The sequence below is a fragment of the Gallus gallus genome, chromosome 12 (assembly GCF_016699485.2).
Source record: "Gallus gallus isolate bGalGal1 chromosome 12, bGalGal1.mat.broiler.GRCg7b, whole genome shotgun sequence".
In the NCBI taxonomy this organism is placed as follows: Eukaryota; Metazoa; Chordata; class Aves; order Galliformes; family Phasianidae; genus Gallus; species Gallus gallus.
In genome coordinates, this window is record NC_052543.1 from 10,003,558 (window position 1) to 10,026,339 (window position 22,782).

At 42.8% G+C, this 22,782-nt stretch overlaps 1 protein-coding gene across 9 annotated transcripts in view; it reads left to right on the plus strand.

Moving 5' to 3' along the window:
* Window positions 1–22,782, plus strand: part of CHCHD6 (coiled-coil-helix-coiled-coil-helix domain containing 6) — a 101,827-nt gene that overhangs the window by 53,451 nt on the left and 25,594 nt on the right. For 8 of the 9 annotated variants that reach the window (XM_040646789.2, XM_040646791.2, XM_004944594.5 and 5 more), the window contains 2 exons: window positions 1,655–1,725; window positions 16,319–16,454. In XM_040646789.2, coding sequence (XP_040502723.1) covers window positions 1,655–1,725; window positions 16,319–16,454 — 207 coding nt within the window. Of the gene's footprint in view, window positions 1–1,654; window positions 1,726–16,318; window positions 16,455–19,185; window positions 19,332–22,782 lie in introns of all 9 variants that reach the window. The other variant, XR_213009.5, reaches the window with a different exon arrangement.

Here is a 22,782-nt window from a genome sequence, read left to right on the forward strand (position 1 = left end):
AGGTCTGTTTACAGGACAGGGAAAAGGCTCCATTAAAAGCTGAACTTTTTCATTATAGGAAGGAATAAAATGGGTTTAATAGCATAGAAGTTTGACCGGTATGTAGCAAGTAAGTAAATGAAAACATTAATGGCAATTTTGATAGCAAAATGCATTTTGAAGTGGTTACTCATCCATGATTTTTCACTTTAAGTCTGTCTCCTGGGTCAAAGTTTGGAGAAGGAAAGTCTATTCTGTGGGGCTTTTTTTTTTTTCCAGTATGTGACATAAATTCAGACCCCAGAGATAAGTGCTTAAATAGAGCACCTTGAAGTCTAGGCTTTGAAAACCTTTATAAACCCTCGAATTAGCCAAGCTTTAGACAACTTCAGTGATGCAGGTAGCTGTTATCCCTGGCTTGCAGATGGAAAATGGTGAGTTGCCCAAGACTGCACCAATGGCAGAGCTGCTCATAGACTTTGAGTTATCTGTCCTTTCTCTAACCACTGAGAAATGTGTAGTCTAACCATGTGCAGGACCATAGCTGCCTTTATGGGAAAATAAATAAAGAAAGGCAGGAGTAGCGTTCTATTTAGAATGACTGAATTTGAAGAGAGAAGATAGCTACACCTGGCCCTAAATGAATAGCTGTCCTTGCATTCAGTACCATTTTGTCACTTCTTTGAGTATCGCATATTTTCTGCATGTGCCTTTTCCAACTAAAGGCCTCACAGATGAGCTTTAAGTGAGGGAATTGCAGCATGAAGTCCGGAGGCTTTGCCTGCAGCAGCCCCATCAGCAGTTCAGTGACACAGGCCCACGCAGCAAAGCTGCTGGGGTACGTGGCAGTTTCCTCCTGCTGCTCTGCTTGGGAGGGCCTCAGTGCAGCACAGGAGGAATTCATCCTCAGTGCTCAGTGGCTGAGCAGCTCTGAACTAAGACTTTCTGTGCCAGCTCAGGAGAATTTAGTGCAAACCTCTTAAGCCCTGCAGCAAGACACTACAGACTCCGTTTGGCAAAGCCTTAGCTGATACCTGCTATGCTTCCCAATGTTGTTAAAAGGGAAACAGGCAGCATAATTTTCTTTTAAAGAATAAGTAACGTAAGTAGAAGCACTGAAATGTAAAATGGATTTTCCTGTGCTAGCAGCCAATTTTGATACTTTGCACGTCAGTAACTTACAAGATTCTTCACAGCAATTAATGTAAAAGAACAAAGCACAGCCTAACTCAGAATAACTTGGGGTAGGAAACACCTTGTTTTTGTGGTTATGTGGAATAATCAAAGCCCTCTCTTTTCCTTCACAAAGGTGAAGTGTGTAAGGAAGACATGAATCATAGAATGGCTTCAGTTGGAGGGGCCCTTAATGATCATCCAGTTCCAACCCCCTGCCATGGGCAGGGCTGTCACCCATTAGATCAAACTGCCCAGGGCCCCATCTGACTTGCCTTGGATGCCTTCGGAGATGGGGCATCCATAACCTCTCTGGATGTGTTGTAGCCTTGATATGTTTTCTTGCAAATAAACTTTTAAGCTTTTTTTTGTGTTCTTTGAACTGAACATGCTTTTTGTTGTTGGAAATGATTATTAATTATAGAATTATATATATCCTTGATGGGATAAGATCTGAGAGGCCTTTCATTTTTAGAGCTGAGCATTATGTTCTTTGTTGCAGAATGCAGAAATCTACAAGCTGACGTCGGAGCAGTACCAGGAGGCAGCCACCAAGGCAGAGGAATGGATAAAGTGAGAAACCATTTTTGTTCTCTTCTGCACTCCAGTTGTGTTTTGTGATGCTGTGTGTAAAGGCACTAGATAATCTGGTAAACAGAGTGTGAAGTTACCACTTGTCACATATTTAGGAGGCTGAGGAGCTGCATACTACCATCCTTTCCTTCTGTGCTGAGCTTGACAGAAATTAGTATAAAGTTTTCAGGTCTTTCAAGGGAAGAGCAAGAATGAAGTTGTGGACTAGAAAGTCCAAATCAAATGGGAATATTTACCAGGGTTTTTTAAAATAATAGCAATGGAACATGTTTGATCTGCTTCAACTTTGACCCAATGTATTTAGCCTATACATTCCAGCACTGGGCTAATGTGTGTGAGAAAGAAAAATGTCACTTCTAAAGTTTTTCCTTGTCCAAGGAAGAAAAACAAGTAGTTGAATTTGTAGCCCTGTGAATTTCCGTCAAATAGCGTTGTAGTTAGCATAAATGTTTTCTTAAAATGGGTGCAGTGATATTTCTGACCTCCTTAACTGGCCGTGGTATAATTAGTGGACCTTTTGTATTGTCTTTTTGCCATGAGCATATTTAGTATCTAAGTTCCATTTGTATTTGCCAGTAGTGTTGTATGGCTTATTGTTCTACATTCACTAACAGCTGTCAAAAAAAAAAATATTTTCTATAATTTCTTATTATTAATGAATCCAAAGCAATTATACTGTCATGAGCAACACTCAGATCTCAGTTGGGTAAACAGTTGGCCAACATGCAGCAAACTGGAGTAGCAACATATGTAGTCCAGTTGGGTCCAGTCCAGATTGTATGATACTTAATTGCATAAATAGATTATATATCAGTGATGAATATGTTAGTGGAGTATACAGTATATTGTGCTGTCTTCATTTAAAATTAAGTTTGGCTGCCAAAGCGTCGCATAACCTGTTGTAATTTCACATTTTTGTTTGGACAGTGAAGCAGTAAGTTGCTAAAGAAGCCAAAACAAGGCAGCTAACACATCACATTGATTTTCATACAGATTTCCATAGTAGAATTCGTAAGTGCAGTTTTAAAATAAAATTTAAAAAAATTAATAATCGAGAAAGTTCTGAGAATCTTTGATCAGTTGAGTTTTCTCTTATTTGCTGCTTCAGGCTTGTGATCAAATGTTGGGAATAGATGTGGCAATGTTCTGATCTTAGAACTTTGTAAAGAGGTGTGACCTTGGGTTATGTGCTTTACTTCCTATTACAGACTTGAACCTATTTTTAGAGTATTCTTAAGCTGGATTCCTGACGTTTAATTTGGTCTCTTCTGATTCTTGTGGAAGTGAAAACTGGTAACATAGGACATGCTCTCCTAATGGAAGCATTTCTCATAAGGGTTGCTGGCTGGAGCCAGTATAAGTGCTAATTGACTTATTTTCATTCAGGATTCAAATAAGTTTTCTTGGTTATGGTCTTGTGGTAGGGAAGGGGTGGGGAGATGCCTTCCACTTTGAGTCCTTAATGTCTGCCAATCCCTGGCTTCTGGCCTTACTGTACAATGCTTTTCTGTTTGAATGGCATATGAACTTCCCCTATCATAAGGGGACAGATTCCTTGATCTGCCTTCCTGACAGCCAGGAGGGACACCTGCCCTACTAGAATTTCATCGTGAAAAGACAACGTGACTGAGGAGTACCTTGAGGAGAGGGAAGCTGTGTGGCAATAGTGAAACTGAGGGAGCAAGTGAACATCATGCTTCTATTCCTTTACAGTTCAAGTTGTCAGCCATAACCAGTATTGCTCTGAGCTACATGTTGGAGCCTAGGACAGCAAGTAGCTAGGACAACCTAGGACTGATCTAACCCTCTGATAATTGAATGTGAGGGAAGAATCATTGCTTTAGCCTATCAGTTTGCACTGCGTCTGATTCATACAGCAGTATGCAACCATCTTTTTTGGGATTGTTGTCAGTGTACAACATGCAGAAGACATAATGAGTGCATATGCATCAGGTGAGGTCACCACATAGCTGGGACAGAGTCAGGGGACCTTCCTTCATATGCTGATATTTGTGCTTGTTTGGTTGGACTTGAAATTTGCTTGTTATGAGATCTTCTTTTTAGGCCTTGCACATTCAAATGAAGCCTGTTTATGGTCATAAATTACAAGGTCCTGTGAATTCAGTGGAAATAATAATTTGTTCATCTTGTTTTGCAATTTCACATTAGACATACAGGCACAGTAAGTGCTAAGCTAGGTAAGACTGATTTATGCAGATCGAGTAACTTGGATGACACAAGTAAACTCCAGGAAAATTACATGAACTGGAATGTAGCCAAATTCAGACTGAAGCACAGGTCTGCGTGCTTGCAGTGTTGGGTTTCAACAGCTCCTGTATTAAAAGCAGATCAGGAGTGGCATTTTCTCCATTTTATGAGGAAAATGCATCTCCTCCATCTCATAGTGTTTCATCCCCACCTTATCCCATCCTTGTCTCACTGTCAACTGTTAGACCTGCCTCTGGCACCTTCCCATTGTGAGACCAGTCTGCACAGCATTTGTTGCTGTCTGCCACCACTGTGTATAGGTAGAGCTGCTGGATGAAGGGAAGGCTACCGTTGGGTCTGTTTCCATAGTGAGTGTGCTGTTTTTTCAGAGTCTGCATTGAATCAAAGATAAGAAATACCTGAAACAAACAAACAAAAAAGCATTTTCTTGGCATTTATTGACCTTTGCAAACTCCTTTATCAACATCCACAGCTCTGCACAAATAGTGCATGGAACACTTGACCGTTTTCTCTCCTTAATGATTATCAAGCATTTCAGGATTTAAGAATACTGCACAAGCTATCTACCAGTGATGCTTTGCAGCATGCCTGCGAGGTAGGCAGGTAAACCATCTCCATTTGTATAGGAACAGAAGCGAAGTGCTTGAGTGCAGAGCTTCATATTAAGTCACTGACACAGTCATTAGCTCCTGGTTCCTACTTCAGGGCAGGGTGCCTCTGTGGCCTGGCTGCTGTGACATGCTTTTTTCTTCATCTCCTCACCTTGAGCCCAGCCTGCTTCTGACACCTCGGTGTCTCGTTCTTTGTTCTGGGCTCTGTCCAAGCTCTTTCTATCTCCCAGGAAGAAGATCCTAGCAACAAGAAACCAGTGAGCACGGCTTCCAGCACCTTAAGCAACTTGCCCTTGTTGCTTACATGCTGTGGTGAATTGGACTCTCGCCACGGACATATTGTCTCTATGATGTTATTATAATTGATGCATTATTATTTTTCTCTTTTGTTAACCAGCAGAATTACTCTGGGGACCTAGAACTTTTTTCCTTCCTTCCCTGTTTAGCAAACTGCACATCAGTAACCACCCACAAAAGAAGCGGCGTGTAAATAAAAAGCCAGTGCTCCCCGCCCTTCGCTTCGTTCCACATCCTTTTCTCAGTGCTCATAGAGCCATGACTCAGACTGGGTTTAGAGAAGACAACTTGCTAATCCCCTCCCCGCTACAGAGAATAAAATGGCATTTCATTCCAAGCTCTATTAATGCGCTCGCTCCAGGGATAAAGCAGCACTCCCAAAAGGCAGTGGCCAAATTTTTTTTTCAGTTGCGTTGTCTTTGTCTTCTTTTGAGTGTTACATTTAGATTAGCTTCTGAGGATTAAATGTTATTACAGTCTCTGAATCTGTTAAGGGGAAGGAAAAAAGCATCAGTAAAGAGGTTATAGCTGAGTGCAGGCACTCTAGATTTATTGTCAGAATTCTGGTGTTGTTTTTTTTATAATAAATTTGATTTCTTTTGCGAAGGTTGTCTTATTTTCATTTTTGTAGTTGTTAAATTGGGTTGCAGGAGTTACCATGGGTGAGGGATGCGGCTTGCTCTGAAAGGTAAAGCTACGGGAATGGGGCGAGGGGATTAGGAAGCTGTTAAAAGATAAAATGGTTCGGAAGCGAGTTTCCCTCTGAGATCTCCCCATAGCTTGCTGAACCCCCCCTGAAGCTGCTTACCGACGGCTGTGCTGCGTTGCATGTTGTGCCCACAGAACTGTGTGTGCTCTGCGCTGTTATCCAGGAGCACGTAAAGAACATCGGTGTCTTATCCTGATAGAGATCAGCCCTGAATCCAAGGCAGCTTTCCAGTGGGGAAACTGCCAAAGAGATTTACGCCGCGTGGGATTTGGTATTTAAGAGGTCTGTTTAATGGTCCTGAGATCTTTAAACTTAATGGACATCAGTGTTTAAGATGATTACGTTAGAGAAACTGGCGAGCACCTAAGTATCCTCCTGGGCTGAACGTGGTGTTGAGAACCAAACTGACTCCGTGGGGCAGGGGGAGAAAGTTCACAGATGGGCTGTCTGCTGCAGGGGGGGATTTGTGGCTCGCTTTTGGGACTCACAGAAATGAACATTTTTATTGAATTGAGCAAGATTTCGTGAGACTGATCCCTCAATTAGAATGACAGCAGTAACTGGAACCTATGAGAACTACCTGTTCTTTTCTTTGCCTTCCTTTGTGTAGATCTGGAAAGTTTGTAAGGTACTTATATGATGAAACAGGGCTTCGTGGTAGATATCAACATTAATAAGCTCCTGTCTATTTCAGCAGAGGGCTGTGCCCACAAGTCGAGCTCTGAAATAGTTATTCTGTGGACAGTCGTGAAGCCTAAGGAGAAAGGGTAAAGACATCACAGTTTTCAAACAAAATTGCTTTGAGATTTCTCCTATCATTAGATTAGGTAGATGATTAATTCAGCCTTGAAATTAAGAGTCCTTGCAATAGGGATTTAAGAGTTTTCGGGGATAAAAGGCTGTGATTAGTGCTTAGAGCTTGTCCTCAGCCTTATCTCAGCGCAGTGCTTCTGCACACTGACTGCAGTGATTACATCTTCCCCAGAAATGTTTGCCTCCCCCCAGTCTTGTTCTTCTTTCAGTGCTTGGTTTGTGTTGGTGGTTGGTCTGTCTGTGGCTAGTCTGCTCCATGTAAGCATTAAATAAGGAGATGGGTTATTAGTCAGAGCTTTGCTGTTTCTCACATTGATGAAGCTGGTTTTTATGGGCTGTAGGAATACTGCTGGCAGAGACTGTTTTCCGCAGAGTTATTTTAACAACAGGTAAGAGAGTAGGTGGGTCAGTTTTGACTTTGTGCCATTGCAGATGGTGCGAGTATTTCTGGAATAAAGGCTTTTGGGACTTTGTGAAACAGAACTGAAAATGATTTTGACTCATTTACATTAGCGTGTAAACATTTTCTTTACTAATCCTGGAAGGCCTGTTGTTAAGCAACTGTCTACCAGTGCATCGATTTCCAGGCGTTGTGTTGCTCCCCTCCTACTTTAGGAATATGGTTTGTGGTGACAAAAGTCAAATGCGTGTAACAGACTTGTGCAAATGTTCCACTTGAGCCAGATTATCCTTTTTGGGGCTGATCTTCAGTTAAAAAAATGTATTAGATTGCATGCATTATCCAACTGTTGTGTATTCTTTCTGAAACCCTCTTCTTGGGGATTACTAAGCTGCTGCTTCGAAGGAAGGCTTTCCTTTTGCCCACTTAGTAAGATGATGTGCTGCTCTGCTGTTCACAGTATCATCTTTCCTTTTATGCATGTCGAGGAATGAATAATAAATCAGCCCAATGAACTGAGATTGCGGTTCTGTTAGTGCTGAAAAACGGGTGTGAAATATTAATATATCGTCTCAAAATTGTAAGAGTATTTCTTCAAACGTACATAGGGAGAACTTGGGAGTTTATAAAATAAAACCTGAATAGCAAAGGAAGAGGTGCCAAAGACTCCCTGTGGTCTATTAGGGGTGTTTCTATTACTATCGATTTTTACATGGAAAGCGCTTGTATTCTGCAGTAATGTTACCATTATAAAACTCTTACATCAGGCTTTGTTGGCAGGCCAAATCCAGATTGTTTTCAAAAGCGTAGATGTTTGTGCAGCTGTTAAAACTCAGACGTAGTTTGTGCATTGGAGTACATGAAATATTTCAGCTCAAAACTCTTCATTCTGGAGAACGCAGGGGATGATAGAGGCGGATTGCTGCCCTTGGTTTGGCAGTCACGTATCCCCCTGGGTGGTGGAATGAAGATTTCTCCAAGTTCTGTAGTGTTTTGTTGAGTATTTAGATGTAATGACATGTCCACGCTGAAGTTTGAAAGGTCTTTGTGCCTGTGCTCCCGTGCTCCCCTTGGCTTCAATTAGGAAAAGGTATTGTGATTATTAATTAATGACCTGCATAAGCTCACTCCAGGTTTTTCTGCCTCTCTCCTCCTGTGTGCTTGTTGTATGGTGTGCTGGAGGTTGGGATGTGGGGCTGCTTTGTAAAGGATGGAAGCTATAGTTATCTGGGGAAGCTTTCCAAAAAGAGTGGTGAATTAAAGATGTCAGAAGCAATAATGCCTGAGAAACCACTTGTTACCAGTGAATTAATGACTTGTTTACTAATTAGGAGCCTAAAGCAAAGTTGAGGTAACACTCCGTTCAATCTGGTCATTAATTCACTAACAAGTGATTTCAAGGGCAATGCTGCTATTTTGAACAGTAATTGTGTTCCTGATTTGGGATTATATGCTTTGTGCAAAATGTCTTTGCTGTTGAGTCAGCCTCCTCCTGGAGGGATGATAGGAGAGACCAAAGGCAAGTATGAGTTTCCTCAGAGAGACCATCTCAGTGTCGTGTTCCCATGGGCTGAACCTGACTGTGAGTGCCATTAACAATGCAGTGGAGCAGCTTGAGGTAGGCACTGTCATTAGCTCACCTGACATGTTTCATGTGTTGCCTGCATTATCGAAGTTATTTTTGTAAGGATTTCTTTCAATTCTTGGAAAACTTCTTGAAATAATATTTATTTAAAAACAAACAAGAAATCCCAACCTCCCCACCCCCTTCCTCTGTGAAAGCACTGTTCCTGCTGCTCTCTGGGGGATGAGAGAGATGCCTAATGGGGATCTTGCTGAGTCAGTACTCGGCAAATTGCACAGCATGCTGAGAGGGGGCACTGTGGCTTTGAAGATCAGAGCATGTGCAAAGAAGGGGATTTTTAATGAGGTGGATGTTTAGCTTCAGATCCCGCCTGAACTCTCAATGCTGGTGGCTTTGTTCTCTTCTCTCCCTGCATCTTCAGCAGGTTGCACCCCTCCGTCAGCGCAGAACATCCTATTGGGTTCATGCTTTCGTCCATCACCAGTGCCCCTTCGTGTGGTCTGGTGTGTAACTAAAAGGACTCAGTGCAGTGCTGAGTGATATTTAAGGAAAGTAACCGCTGTTTAAATGAGTGGCCAGGGTTTCTTTTTGAAAAGAACATTTCCTTAGCAGTCTGACATCACTACAAGATCATCTCACATTGGAAAAAATTACTGCATGTGTCTGTCCCTCATGTCTTGTGGCTACATGAAATTAGCATAACTGATACTCGGTTATGTAAGAGTGTTTTTAGGAGGGGGTTTTGTGTACCAAAAATAATGGGGCCAACATTCTTCCAGCAGACGCTTCCCCTGACCTTACAGCATTATCACAACCCAAATATTCTTAGGGTTGGCACTGCATGCATACGCTTCCTGACCTGAGTTCTTAACCAGTTTTTAGATGATGTTTTTTATCTTAAGAAAGAAAATCCCTATTCGGGTCACTTGTTGGGCTGTGTGTTGTTTTCAGATTCAGTTATTGCTTGCTATATTGCTTTTCTGCCTTGTGGGAGCTGAGCCAGCTTCCTTTCTGATTCAGAGAACTCCTTCCAGCAACAAGATTCTGACTCATTCCTGCTTGGCTTCCAGAGACCATTTTGCTGCTAACTTTAGGCTCTTCATCTTTGCTAGTCAACTTTTAGTAGTTTGGCAAAAATGGTGCATGGCTTTGTGGGCAGGAGATCCAGTTCTGTAAACTTCTGTATCTCTTGGCAAGGCAGCCAAGAGGCTGTAGTTTTCCTTTCATCTTCCAAACTGACAGTTTCTTGTAACTCAGTGTTCTACCGTCGTAATCAGTAAAGAATTCACATCCATGTACACTGAAATTATCCACTTGTGGGGAGAAATCTCTCATTATTTCACATTGCCTGCCATCTGCCATGCAGAATGCTAATAGGGATGATTAGTGATTGAGTTTGCAGGTTTGGTGGGGAGTCGCCACCCCCAGTCAGCAAAACCTATAACCCACCACCAGTGCCTACAACTGTAGGGATGCTGCTAAGCCAGCTAAACGTGGTAGAAACTGCATCCGTACAAATAAATACAAATAGAAGTTTTTTTGGGTGGCCTATTGCTTAAATGGGGAATGGCTACTCACGTATATGAGGATAAGTCACGTAGGAGGGAGAAGAGTTTGCACTGTGTTGGAAATGAGTAAGATACAGAGCCGGAACCTGTGCTGTGTGGGTCACACAGTCTCTTTGCATGAGTTTCATCAGTGAAATGGAGACGCAGTTGTTGACTTCCATGAGCATTCCAAAATTAGATGTTATATAGAGCTCTGAATATTACATCCCACCTCAGTCTGAATGTTTAAGAAGTTGCTTTTGTTGTTGTTTCCTAAAGAAAACACGGTCAAGTTAGACTGTCTTCTCTGAAGGAGTTCCAGCAGCACAGTGACACCACAAGTTGCTGACTCTATTGAGATGTGGTCGTCTGTTTTAACTTTTGTTCTCAGTGATAGGATCTAATTAGTTACACAGAAGAAGATTTCAGAACAGCTTCTGGGCATCTGTGATTGGAAGGGAAGGAGTTATCTGTCCTGGAAAGGACGAGGGTGCGCCGAGTGCACAAATTGCAGTGGGGAATTGTGTGACAGCTTCAAACAAGCTGTCAAAAGAAGAATGGAGATTGGGAAGTGTTTGAGTGACAAATTTTCTAGGATCACAGAGTTGCATGGAAACTAAAGTACTTCATAAATATGTATTCATTAGGCATTTCCATGGACAAGGTAGGGGAAAAGAGAAGCAGGTGACCTGCTAGTGGAGTGCAGCTGTGAAGAGGGAGAAAGAGAGAGGAAATGCTGCACTGTGCAGTAGTGTGTTGCAGACAGTATGAAAAGACATAGGGGAAGGATTTAGGAATGCAACTACCACAGCTGAAATGCGGAGGTAGTACCCCTATTCTTAAGAAGATTGTCATGAGGTTTCACCTTTCCTTTTAATCCATGTCCTTTATGCAGTATGTTATTTCTGCAGAATATTCCATGCAGATCGGTGGCAAAGCTGCTGAACAGTGTTTTGAATACATGAGACTGATCAGAAATATTTCCTTCCTGATAATGTTAGTTTATTCTTGTGAGGCATGCAGTTTGTTTACACTGTGCTTGGTTATGTAGCTTAAATAGTACTTATTTTTTTTTCAGTAGATATTTGGACAATCTATTAGGAATCTTCCATCTCTTATTTTGCAGCTGTTTGGTGAGAGAAATGACTGTGCCCTTTCATTCAAGCCATGTTATCAAGCTGACATGCAGGGTCAGGGAATCCCATAGGCTGTAGTCAGACCAGTGTTTGCTCTGTGATAGCACAGCATCCTGCGATGGAAGTTCGCTTTCTTGGCTGTTTGTTCTGTGCTGATGAGTTTGTTATATGTGAATGAAATGCTTCAATTGTGTTTAATTTTCTGCTGTAAATGTCAAGGATGCAGTAATGAGAGAGGATGGAATCTTTCTGTACGCTGTGTATTGCATCTGTCTGGAGTTATTTTCCTGACATGTTAAAGAGGAGCCATCAGAGCCAACTGCTACCCAAGGGAGAATGCAGTTTTACAGGTCAGTTAACCACTTAGCGGTTTTGTATATGTGCAGTGCAGCACACCACTTTCATGTGACCAAACATCGCTGAGCTTAGTCTGAAATACATCTGGTATACCCTGGATATACAACCATGCTAACCAACTATTTGACACATCTCTGATTCCTTTCCGACACAGAAACTGCTGCTGCGTGCCCTGGGCTTCGCTCTCATCGCAGCCCGTGCACCTCATTGCTGACCTCTGAGGCTGTCTGTGCTGTAGTTATGGTGGTGATTAATGTGGTTTGCTCAAGTTAGCTCTGACACTGGTTGCAGTCAAATAGTGCAGCAGAAAGTAGCTAATCTGGTTATTGGGTTCTGCAGCCCACAGGAAATTTGAGTTTGCTGCACCATTTAGGCGGCTTCTGTACTGGAGCAAGCTATTCTGAAGTTGGCTTGTGCAAGAAACTCTGGGTGTCTTTGATTTTTCACTTTGAGTAGAAGTATCTAAATGTCTAGGTTTAGATACCTTCAGTCCCTGTCTTAAGTGTTTTTTCTCAGCTTGAATGGTTTCCCAGAGTAAAAGGTAGAAAGAATCTTGCCTCCAATTCCATCTGGGATTGCTGTTCTACCCAGTAAAGCCAAGTGACGGCGTGGTACTCGCTGTGGATTTTGGACTAGTTTAAGGAGCTGTCAAGTCCTAAAGCTTCAAAGTTCCATCCCCGCTTGGCTAGTCTGATTTTTCATCAGGGTGGAAATAGTAGCAACTGCATACGCATCTTCCAGCTTTCCCTCGCTTTCCAATACCAAGCCCATAATTCTCCTTCCAAAAGGGGAAGCTGTCAGCAGCAACAAGCTGGTAGCCACTGTGCTGTGTTTGAAGCCTGCCTGTGGGATCTGCGTACTGATGCTACTGCCTTAAATCAGTTCTTGAAATGAGTTTGTGTGCTTGTCTTTGAGAGCCGTGTGGCTCCTTGATTAATTGATGGACATTTAGACCAGCACTCTACTCACTACTGCAGCACTTATGATGGAAATTCTCGGAGAACCTTGCTTTAACCTCCCAGATGCTCAGCACTTCTTCATGGGGTTTATATGCACATAGAAGTGAATTTGCCAAGACAAATGAATGCAGTTATTGACTGGAGCAGCCGTTACCTGCCGCTGTTGAGCAGTTAGGAGAGGGTTAAGAAGAAAACCTCTTCTGAGCCACTAGATTGGCCCTGACTAAGATGAATGTCTAATTCACTCCCAGCGTCCTTACTGCTGCCAGTAATAAAAAGCTTGCTTCACATATTCACCCCACTGCAGACGTTTCTCTTAAATTAAATATCAAGAGGACATATAATAGCACGATTCCACACCAAGCCAATATTATCAGATTGATGTCAGCAGTGATAATAGAAGAAGGATAAGTTGATGAGATTTCATTTGTTAAATAAAGTAAAGGGAATGCACAGTGATAGAGAGGATTTGGTAACTCTCGGTGTGTCAAAATGCAGCAAGATCACATTCGTTCCATCTTACCTCAAGGGATAGCAGGGAGAAGGATGCCCTTTGTTTCATTTTAAGAAAACCTATCCCTTCTTTTCCAGCCAAAGACCTGATTTAGATCCTTCAGTGGGAGGGGGAGAGGAAGATCTGAAATCACGGTTTGTGTGTGCGTAGCCTTCTGTCCCATTGCACAGCAGAGAAGCTGAGGATTTTCTCCACTGTGACTGGGGAGGCTCTGCTAATGAGTTTTATTTCTAGATTAATCCTTTCTTCTCCCACCTATAATCTTTTCTCCTTTCCTCTTCCTTGATCATGTATTATTGTTTTAATCTTTCATATTTTGTCTGCCCTGCATTTATATCTGGGGTGTTGTCAGAGCTCAACTCCTGTAGTTCCTTGTCTGTGGGCATTTTCCTAGCCCTCCTGCTCAGACCTTTTCCTTTCCCTTTTTTTTTAGCTGCTGTAAATGAGCCTCCTGCATCTGTTTTCATAATAGCAGTAGCAATTGCAATGCATTTCATTTTAGACAGAGGCTAATTGCCTACCTTTCTTGGTGGTAGCATATTACGCTTAAAACTGTGACCCGTTTTAGAAGAAAGGTCAAAGCTTACTGTTCTTCTGCTCTTTCTGTATTCAAACCTCATTCCTTCTCCACCACGTTCTTTCCCCTTCATTGTTTAAAAACCTCCAGCAGAAAGCAAAGCGTTTACCAAGAGCAGTGTCCAGAAGATGATTTTTTTTTTTCCTGGAGGTTAGATACTGCCCATGGCCTGGAGCTGGGCTGAGGTTGAAGGGGTATAGCTGGTGAAGCTCTCCCTCCTTTGGAATCCAGTGTACCACTGCCCTCAGCCAAGGTGTGCTCCATTGGGCGATTTGCACGCTCCTGGAATGTGCAGGATGTGCTTCCTTGTGCTGGGCTTATGTTTCTTGCCTCTTCATTTCACAGGTCACACTGTGTGCTGGGCCACAGGGACAGTCCTCTGAGCAGCACGGCCTTCCTGCTCCAAAGTGAGATGTCATTCTCTGTAGGATTTAGCTGGTTTTGTTGAATTTCCAGTTCATTTGTGAAGGCACTCGTAAATGGATTTGTGGGATTTGTATTGATAATTACGTCAGCTGATTTTGTGCTGTGTTGATTAGATTCTCTAAATCTCTTTTGAGAAGGTGGTACAACTGATGCATAGCTGGAGTTTCTCCACAATACTTGTGTGGTGTTTATAGAATCATAGAATGGCCTGGGTTGAAAAGGACCGCAATGATCATTGAGTTTCAACCCCCCTGCTACGTGCAGGGTTGCCAACCACCAGACCAGGCTGCCCAGAATTCAGACTGCTCTGTGACATGCTCTGCCTTTTCCCTCCCTCAGCCCTCTGCCTGAAAATTACAAAATGCCCTTCAGTTTAACATGGCTGAGTTGGAAAAACCTAATTTTAAAAGTCTTAACTTCTTCAATGAATTGAGGGATTTGATGGTATTTCCTGACCTGGTATTGTTTGGTATCGTTTCCACAGTCTCACTGATTTGATTAGAGTGATATTAAAGTTAGTGACAAAGCAAAATGCCGATATTATGAGTTTCTGATGCTCTCTCTGGTTTCTTTTCTATTCCAAAATTTGAAGATTTTTTGGAATATGGATTTTCAGAGGCTTTAAAGGTGATTTGCTATGGAACATAGAAATTACTCATGCATGCTCGCCTCTGGGGACTGCATATGAAACAAGTTTTTTTCTAAAAGCTGTAGGGTTAGAGAAAGGGGGGGAAAGAAGTCTGTGTAGAATTTTGGTGGCTTTCTGATCCAAGTGTTTCTGAGTGTGGCTGTCACATTGTTGCTGATAAATTCTTAGTTAGAATCACAGAGACCTTAGGGTTGGAAGGGACCTTTAAAGGCCACCTAGTCCGACTCCCCTGCAATGAACAGGGAACATGCACAGCTAGATCGGGTTGCCCGGGGCCTGACCCAGCCTGGCCTTGAAAGCCTTCAGGGATGGGGCATCAACCACACCACTGGGCAACCTGTTCCAGTGCCTGTTCATGCATGTTGCAGGGGATGACCGAGGACTGAAGGATAGTTTGGAGTATGTCTCAACCAAACTATTTTGAGGAAGCAGTGGTGTTGCTGATACAGATGGTTTCTTTTCTCTTCTTTTGTCCTTTCTGCTTGCCTTCCTGAGTACCTTACCAAAATGAGAGTGATTTTGGAAATTCCTATCTGTGGTCTCCAAAACACTTTCGGATGATCTGGCTTCGAGATGTCAGGTTTCTTAGAAGTCTTTCACCTGGGAGAGAATGAAAGATGTCTGGGAATAGGTCATATTTTCTTCCTACCTGGTTGGAAAACCTCATTGCTTGAATGAGTGACTGCTGTTACTGTGGAAATGAATGTAGCACAGTATGGCATTTGTGCCTTTCTGTAGCATCAGGTGCTTTGGAAAGAAGAGGTGCATTTGATCTTTGAGCACAGATCTCTTTAAGCACACTGAGGCAGAGAATGCAAGGAATTAAGTGGATTTATGATTTAGAAGGCAGTGTCTTAGCGCTGCTACTCCTCAGCACATGTTCTCTGCTGAAATGTACCGTGGCAATTGTGCTGCAAATTCCTGCAATTTGTGTCTGCCTGTCTTTGCAGCTGATGACACTGCTGTTACTGTGCTTGTGCCATTGTGGCTCGGATTACTTTACAATGACCTTCCTTTTATTGGTACTGTTGCTGAAGATGTGCCGTATGTACCCATGCACGTGATAGTCTAAGAACATCATCTGTAATTGTTCTTGAGTAGCTATCAATGCTGCTTATGGGACACGAGAACTAATTGCTTCAGAAATACAAAGAAGCAGATACCCGGTCTTGCTATTATTCCCTTATTTGTTCTGTTTAGTTACTGGGAGAATTACAGCACTCACAACCAGGCTGGATTTTTTTTTTTTTTGAAATGTTTAAATAGATGAGAATTCAGTAGGCAGAGGTAGCTCATTCAATGAGTCCATTCAGTTCCTTGTCAGCCCGTTATGGATCCGGTGTAGGCCCAGCCAGAATTCCTGACTTCTGTCAAAGATTTCTAGCGTGTCTTGGGGAAATCATTGAACCTCTTGGAATTGATTTTTCTTAACTGCGGAGGAGACACGGTATTTTATCTGTGGGTAAAACAGCCTCCCACTCTGACCTAGTAAGAATACATTCCATCTTTCTGCTTAGTACTCTGGATTTTTCAGCTGGAAGACATCGTTGGTCATTTAACTCACTTTGGTGATAGCTGCTCCTGGTTGGTTGGTTGGTTGCAAACATAATGGATATTATTATATAACCTCCTACTGGTTTCTTTATTTTTTTTTTTTAGGGCTAATGACTCTGACACCAGATTAGTGTGTGCCACTAGTCAAGTGGTAGTCAGTGGCTGAAAACTCCCCTTTGCACATCTTTCTGTTCTCGTTTTGCCCACAGGAGGAGGAACACTGATCCTGTCTGTGCCAGTCTGCAGTCTGAAATTCTCAAGTGCTATCAAGAAAACCAACGTGAAGTGCTCAAATGCTCGGAGCTGGCTAAGGAGTATCAGCGCTGTGTTAGTGCGGCTCAGAAGGTAATAAATGCTTCCCTGTTAATACTTGCTGGCTTTGCTGACTGTTCTGCACAGTGTTTTCTTCTGGGAAATGCCTCTGAGATCTGTGGTATCTTTCACTCAAGTTGGGGTGTTTATAGGAGACGAGTTTTCCTCAGGATGCACTTTTGCCCATTCACATTGATCCAGTGCTGCCCAGTCTCACTGTGGTGTGTCCCAGCTTCCTTCCCATCAGTGCCCCTATGGTGCTGAGCTGCCACCAGAACAGTAGTGCGGATACTCCTCAGCTTCAAAGTCAGTCATAATGATTCTCCCACATTTCACCTTCTTGGATACCGTGTTCTGCAAATGGTAGTTACATCTATTTTGCCAATATTAGCGACATTTTGGACAGGCTCTAAACATTCCTGCTTCCGTTATGGGACCTCACAATTATCAGTCTTGCTTCTTTTCATGGCTGCATATGGAAAAACTTGTTAAGTAGCAGAGCTGCTGCCTCTTGAGAGACCTGCATGCTCCTAAAAGCTGTCTGTGTTGTGCAGAGGTCCAACAAGCTGTTATGGCTCTGCCTTTAGAGGTGCAGAGCACTCCTAGCTTCTGTTGATTCCTTAGGATACTGACTGCCAAGCTCCTTGGAAGAATCTGTGACTTTGAAAGCAGGTGAAGGAGAAAGGAAAAAGGAAGCATTTTGGTTGTTACAACTAGGATATGGTCTTGGGAAATGTGTGTGATAAGACATAAGGTGATGTCTGGAGTGTAAAGGATGCTCTTCCCCATGTGAGAATTCAGTGGGTCAGATGTCCATCGAGGGTAGACTTTTTTTGGTTATAAAATAAAATCTCTCAAGGGTCTTGAGACTATAGTAGGGTGGGTTTGAGGAAGGGATAGAGCCTTCTGGGAACAGAAAACTGAGTCTCCTCTCTTGGGATTATTAATGTGAAGGCGGAGGGTGGGGGGAGGTGGAGATTTCATAGAAGCAGTCTTTCTCTGTCGCATTAGCATTGTGAGGGGAAGCTGTATGCCTGATTTAAGTATAACATGAAACAAGCTGCCAGCCGGCTCCCAGAAGAAGCCCGACAGAAGGAGATGGGAAAATTGTCAGGATGTATTAGACCAAATGTTGTTGCTAGTCCTGGTGGAATTTTTTTCCTTCCTGTTTACAAAGAAGGTCTTTGTATGTCTGCAAATCAGCAAGGTTAAAGCTGCCAGGGAAAGGGCTTTTCTCTGATATCTTTAAAGTCCCCAGCTCCCAAAACATGTGGTTTCTTTTTCTTTCTTAGCTCTAAAGTGAAGCAGTGCCTTTGCTGCTGCACAATCCGTGCCCTCTGTTGCTGTGCGCAGAGTGCCTGTGCATCCGCTGCCAGCCTCTGTTACCTGACGCTTCCACCTTACCTCCTGTAAATCAGGCTCGTAGCCTTTTTGGTGGAGTATATCTTTAGCAAATGCATTTACCAATACATCTTTATTGCATGCAGTGCGGGTGGAATGTGATTACCAAAGAAGACAGATTGCATTAAACTTCAGCATATTTGCAAGCTGCGGCTCCGAGCCGCCTGAGAAAGGGGCTGGGATGCTGCCAGCCCTGAGCCCCAGCCCGGCATTATTAAAGAGTAAATTGGAAGCTAAATGACTGGTAACAGCAGAGGGCAGTGAAAGATCCTATTAACTTGGAGCTTGCTTGGATTTGTGTAGTGTGGGTTTTTTTTTTTTGGTATGTTTTCTTTGGTTTATAAAGAACTTGAAGGTGCTCTTAGTTTCCAGAGTGTTCAGGGAATTTTTTTCCCCACTCTTTTGGTAAGTTCCCAGAAGAAGTGGTGCACAGGGCATGAACTCGCTGGGGGTGATGGCAATGTGACAGTGTATCTCCTTGCTGTGCTTTAAGAAGGGGCAGGAGACACTGAAGCACAGGTAGCTGAACCTTGCAGCTGGATACAGGCATGAGAGGGTTCTGCCAGTGCAAACACAAACAAGATGCGTAAAAGGCAGAACATCTCCTCTAGTTTCCTTTATCCCAGGCCAGCTCAAGCCCTGACAGTTTGCCTCGATGCTCTTACTGCTTCCTCCGACTCCTGAGATATATATGCAGCTATCACAAGCTGTTGTGCTTTTTCCTGGACTGTAAAACTCCCTCCTCCCTTTCCTATTTAAGCTGTTATTTTCTTTAAGTTTAAATTAGCAGCATCTTCTACCAAATGGTTTTTCGTCTCACGCATTCCTCATTTGGGTTGGAGGAATGTGGGAAAGAGGGGTCACAATCTCTTGATTTCTTGGTTATTTTATTTCTTTTAAACAGAAATTGTTTGCTATTATAGAAGGATGTTGTAATCAAATCTGGATGTGGGACTTCAGCTCTCTGACACACGGGTGATTTGTTCTTCTGCTTTTTGCTAAGGATTTTATAAGGCTTGGTGAATATTCTTTAATGAAGCATCTGGTTCTCTGCAAGTTCTTTTTGATGGCTGGTAAAATGTCTCCAAGGCATGGATACATTAGACTCAGAGAAAGCAAGCTCTACATTTCTAGGCTGAAAATTACAACTTATAGTGGATGACTGTAATTCCTTGCATCTTCGACCTTACTGTGTTGCTTTGAGACCATTCCTTTGGGCACCCATTTCCCTTTGCCTGTTGCTGTGTACATTTCTCATCCAGGAGGTGAGATGCAATCTCAATTACCTCTGCCCCACAGAAATATATCAGGTAATAATATCTGAAATTTGGAAATTTATTTTCTGCTCTCTTTTCCTGCACAGGCCCTCTTGCTGGAGCAGGTTGCTGTAGTGCACAATAGAGGTGTTGTTGTTGTAACCTCTTTTGTATATTGTCTGCTCATCAGAGGACAGAAATAGGCACTGAAAGAGCATGGTGCATCACATCCTAGAACAGTCTTCTAAAGGAGGTCAGTGGAATTGCCATCTACGAGCGACTGTTCTACTGCTTTAGGCACACTGAGGCCATCAACTCCAAACTTTCAGTGCCTACAGCTGGATGCTCCTGAGTGATCCTCTTCTGCTCGTTGCTAGTCTGCTCTTTGTCTTCCCTGTCTAACACGCTTACTAGCTTTGCTGTTTATTTGTTCTGAATGTTAAGTTTTGTTTGTGTTCTCATGGGCTCTGGGTTGCTCCCTGCAACCTGAGCTTTGCTTATGTCAAAGCCCTCTGACATCAGAGCACGTTGCTGTAATGCCTCCTGTTTAATTTAGGAGTGTTTTATCTTTTCTGGTGGTCTGTTTTTGTGGCTCTGCAGAACTTTGGCTACAGCATAAGAATTGCTGGTTTTAAATCTAATAAAAGCTGGGATAATGGGACAGCTGTGGGAGGGGCAGTTCCCATTGTGTCTTTTAAAATTGCCTGTAGTTTATTGACCGCAAGTTTCACCAAGAGCTACTGCTGCCGTTAGATAATGAGAATTGAAAATTGCTGCTGCTGTTTCCCTGAGGTTTTATCTCGTGCCAATGGGAGGAGGGTGTGGAAGGAAAGGGACCGTGGGTAGTGGAAATCTGTGCTATTTCTTTTTTTGGACCCCTATAGAAAAGAAAAACAAATCATTTTTTTGGAAGCGTAGGTCCTGCTGCTGAATTGCTTTCCTGCCCTGCAGATGTGCTCTCACGTGCAGGTTTTGTTAGGGTCTTTGTGACCCCTTCTGCTTCCTCTACATCCTGTTCGCACCAGTGGATGAATCTGAGTTTCCATGGAGTTTTGGATGGTTAATCTGTTATGTAACTGGTGGTTATGTGAGGGAGTCTCCGACTGGCTGCCACCTGAAAAACGTGGCCTCTGGTGACCGCATATTAACATGATTCAAGATTTTGAACAGTGCTGCTTCTTACAGTTGTGTGCAAACAAATGCCTGCTGCATCCCTGTTCTTCCGAGCGTTCTCTTAATGTCTCCATGTGCTCCTCTTTCACAGTGGGACCAAGGTGACATTTTTGTGCTCTAGCTGCTGGCCAAGCCAAGTTATAAAGAGCTGCATACTCAGACACGTGTATTCCTTTGTCAATAGGAAGTGCATACACTGAGCTAGGAGCCATTCATAACTCTGCTCCTTTTCTCTCTGTTCTACATCCAGCTTCTCACGAGTCTGCTATTCATAACAGACAAAGGTAAACCTATTTCTATCAAAGCTTTAGGGCTTGTCTGCATAAGGAAATTACAGTGCAATAAACTGGTGAGTGAGTTTATTGTATAGCAACTTCGAGTACGTTCACATACAGAGGTTTGTAATGGAAGTGCGGGGAAAATTCACCCTCATTTGCTGTGAGTCACTCTGCTATGCAAACAAGTCCTGGCAAAACACAGACTAGATTCCAGCAGGCGTAGATGTCTAACATAACCTTGAGTCTACTACATTCTCCTTTACCCTTGACTCTAATAAAAGAAGTGTAGTCAATTTACTGCTCCTACTTTTGACTGATCTCTATGGAAGCCCATTTCCCATTCAACACACACAGCAGAGCATTGCAACTCTGCCTGAAGTTTACTTCTGATCTGTGAGCAGTGACCTGCATTACCATTCCTGAGAAGATGCAGCTGATAGTCATGCAGTGTCCCTTCCTGATGGAACAGCTCTGCTCAAGCATTTGGATCCTGCAGGAGCCTGGCCTGCTGTGAGCTGTTGCTTCCCCAACCTGAATCCTTCTGCCAAAGCTAATCAGCTCCAGGAGATGCAGGATGCCATGGGCTGTGTTGCAGGTAGCTCAGATCTTTAGCTTCTTGTCATGGAATTGTTTCTGTCCTGATGGACTGCAGAATGCTTTACAGATTGGTTGGCGTACCTACTGGGTTAGAGACCTGCTGGGAGTTCCCATGACTGGGGGAACTGTACCCAGGTACAGCGACTTGAGAAATGCCAGCGTTCTGCTTCCCTCACCAACGCTCTGCAGATCTAAATCTGAGCAATTGAAGCCTTGTAGAGAAGATATATCATGAGGTATGCTACTTGAAATACAGTATATCTAACTTGGAAGGCTTTAGGGTTGTTTGAGCTCTCTGAAATTCAGCTTTGTGGTTTGAGATAAATCTGTGTATTTGGTATCTGGAGCGTGATATCGTATCCATACCCTCAGCCAGGTATGTGCCTGCCCTGCCGTTCGTCTCTCTGCCCTTGTTCAAAGCAAACGTATCTGTAAAGTGTTTTTCTTGCTTTCTCTGTAAAGTCAATTCTCTTTTTTTAATCTTTCTCTCTTCCAACCTTTATTTGTCCAAATGCTGTGGTGATAACACTATCGGAGGAGTTTATGACTCAATAAATGGCCCCCACAAGGGAATCAGTGGAGAGGCCGCAAGCTGCAGGCAGCTGCTGTTTATTTAGTCGTAAAGGCAGAGCAGCACTGGATTCATTGTACTCAGGCATCTCCTGACCTGTTACTTGCAAGGGTGAAAATGATCCATATTTTGCTCCTATTTATAAAGGATGGAAACAGTTATTGTTTAGATAGTGTTTTTTTTTAAGGTGGCCGTTCTTGGTTCTGTTGGGTCTTTGGTCCTTGCACAACGTTTCTGATTCCCAAGAGTTCATCAGTGGATAAACTAAAAATATAGAGCTGCCTGAAAGGACATAAAGCGCCATCTTAATATATGAGGCATGTCCCAGAGTAAAATGCTGGCCTACTTAAAATGGAAATGGCTGCTGCATATACCCGGTATTCATGAAACTGGAGGCGTAAGTTCTTTATTTGCTCTGTATCTCAGCACTTCACAAAGCCCTGATGTTCCCCACAGCCTGGCAAATCGTCAGCACTTATTAACCCAACTACCTTTCTGACTCTCTGCTGTTTGTGGTCCATGTATTACATAAAGCCCAAACGCAGTACATTCTGGAATTTGCCATTTTCAGAGGAAACAACAGCATAAATAAGCTTAAAATGTTTTTTTTTGCCCAAGTTACTGTGCTTCAAGTCTTCCAGGGAGATGTAGTCAAGAGCAAAGGAACATGCAGGCTATGAAGTTCTTGTGGTCATTGCCTAGTGTGGAATGAAGGTATCCTGCCCTTATTTCTCCAAAACAATCTGCTGTCTAAGAGCCCAACTCACAGTTCATGTGTATTTATTTTTGGCTTTCTATTTTTTGCTTGTTTGAATTTTTTTTGACATTGTTACAGTGAGGCAGAATTGCCTTTGGGTCTAATTTCTTGCTTAATGACTCTAATCTCAGATATACTTAAAGGTAAAATTAGTCTAAACGTGCTTATTTTACAGATGATTTTGAAGGGAATGTTGTTAAAAAAAGGGGAAGAAGTCAATTTCTGAAGTTGGATTGTATGGCATTTTGTTACATGTAAAACATGGTCTGTGCTACAGCTCCTTTTGATTTCAAACTTGCTTTGCCTGAACCTGTTTAAAAGCAGACTG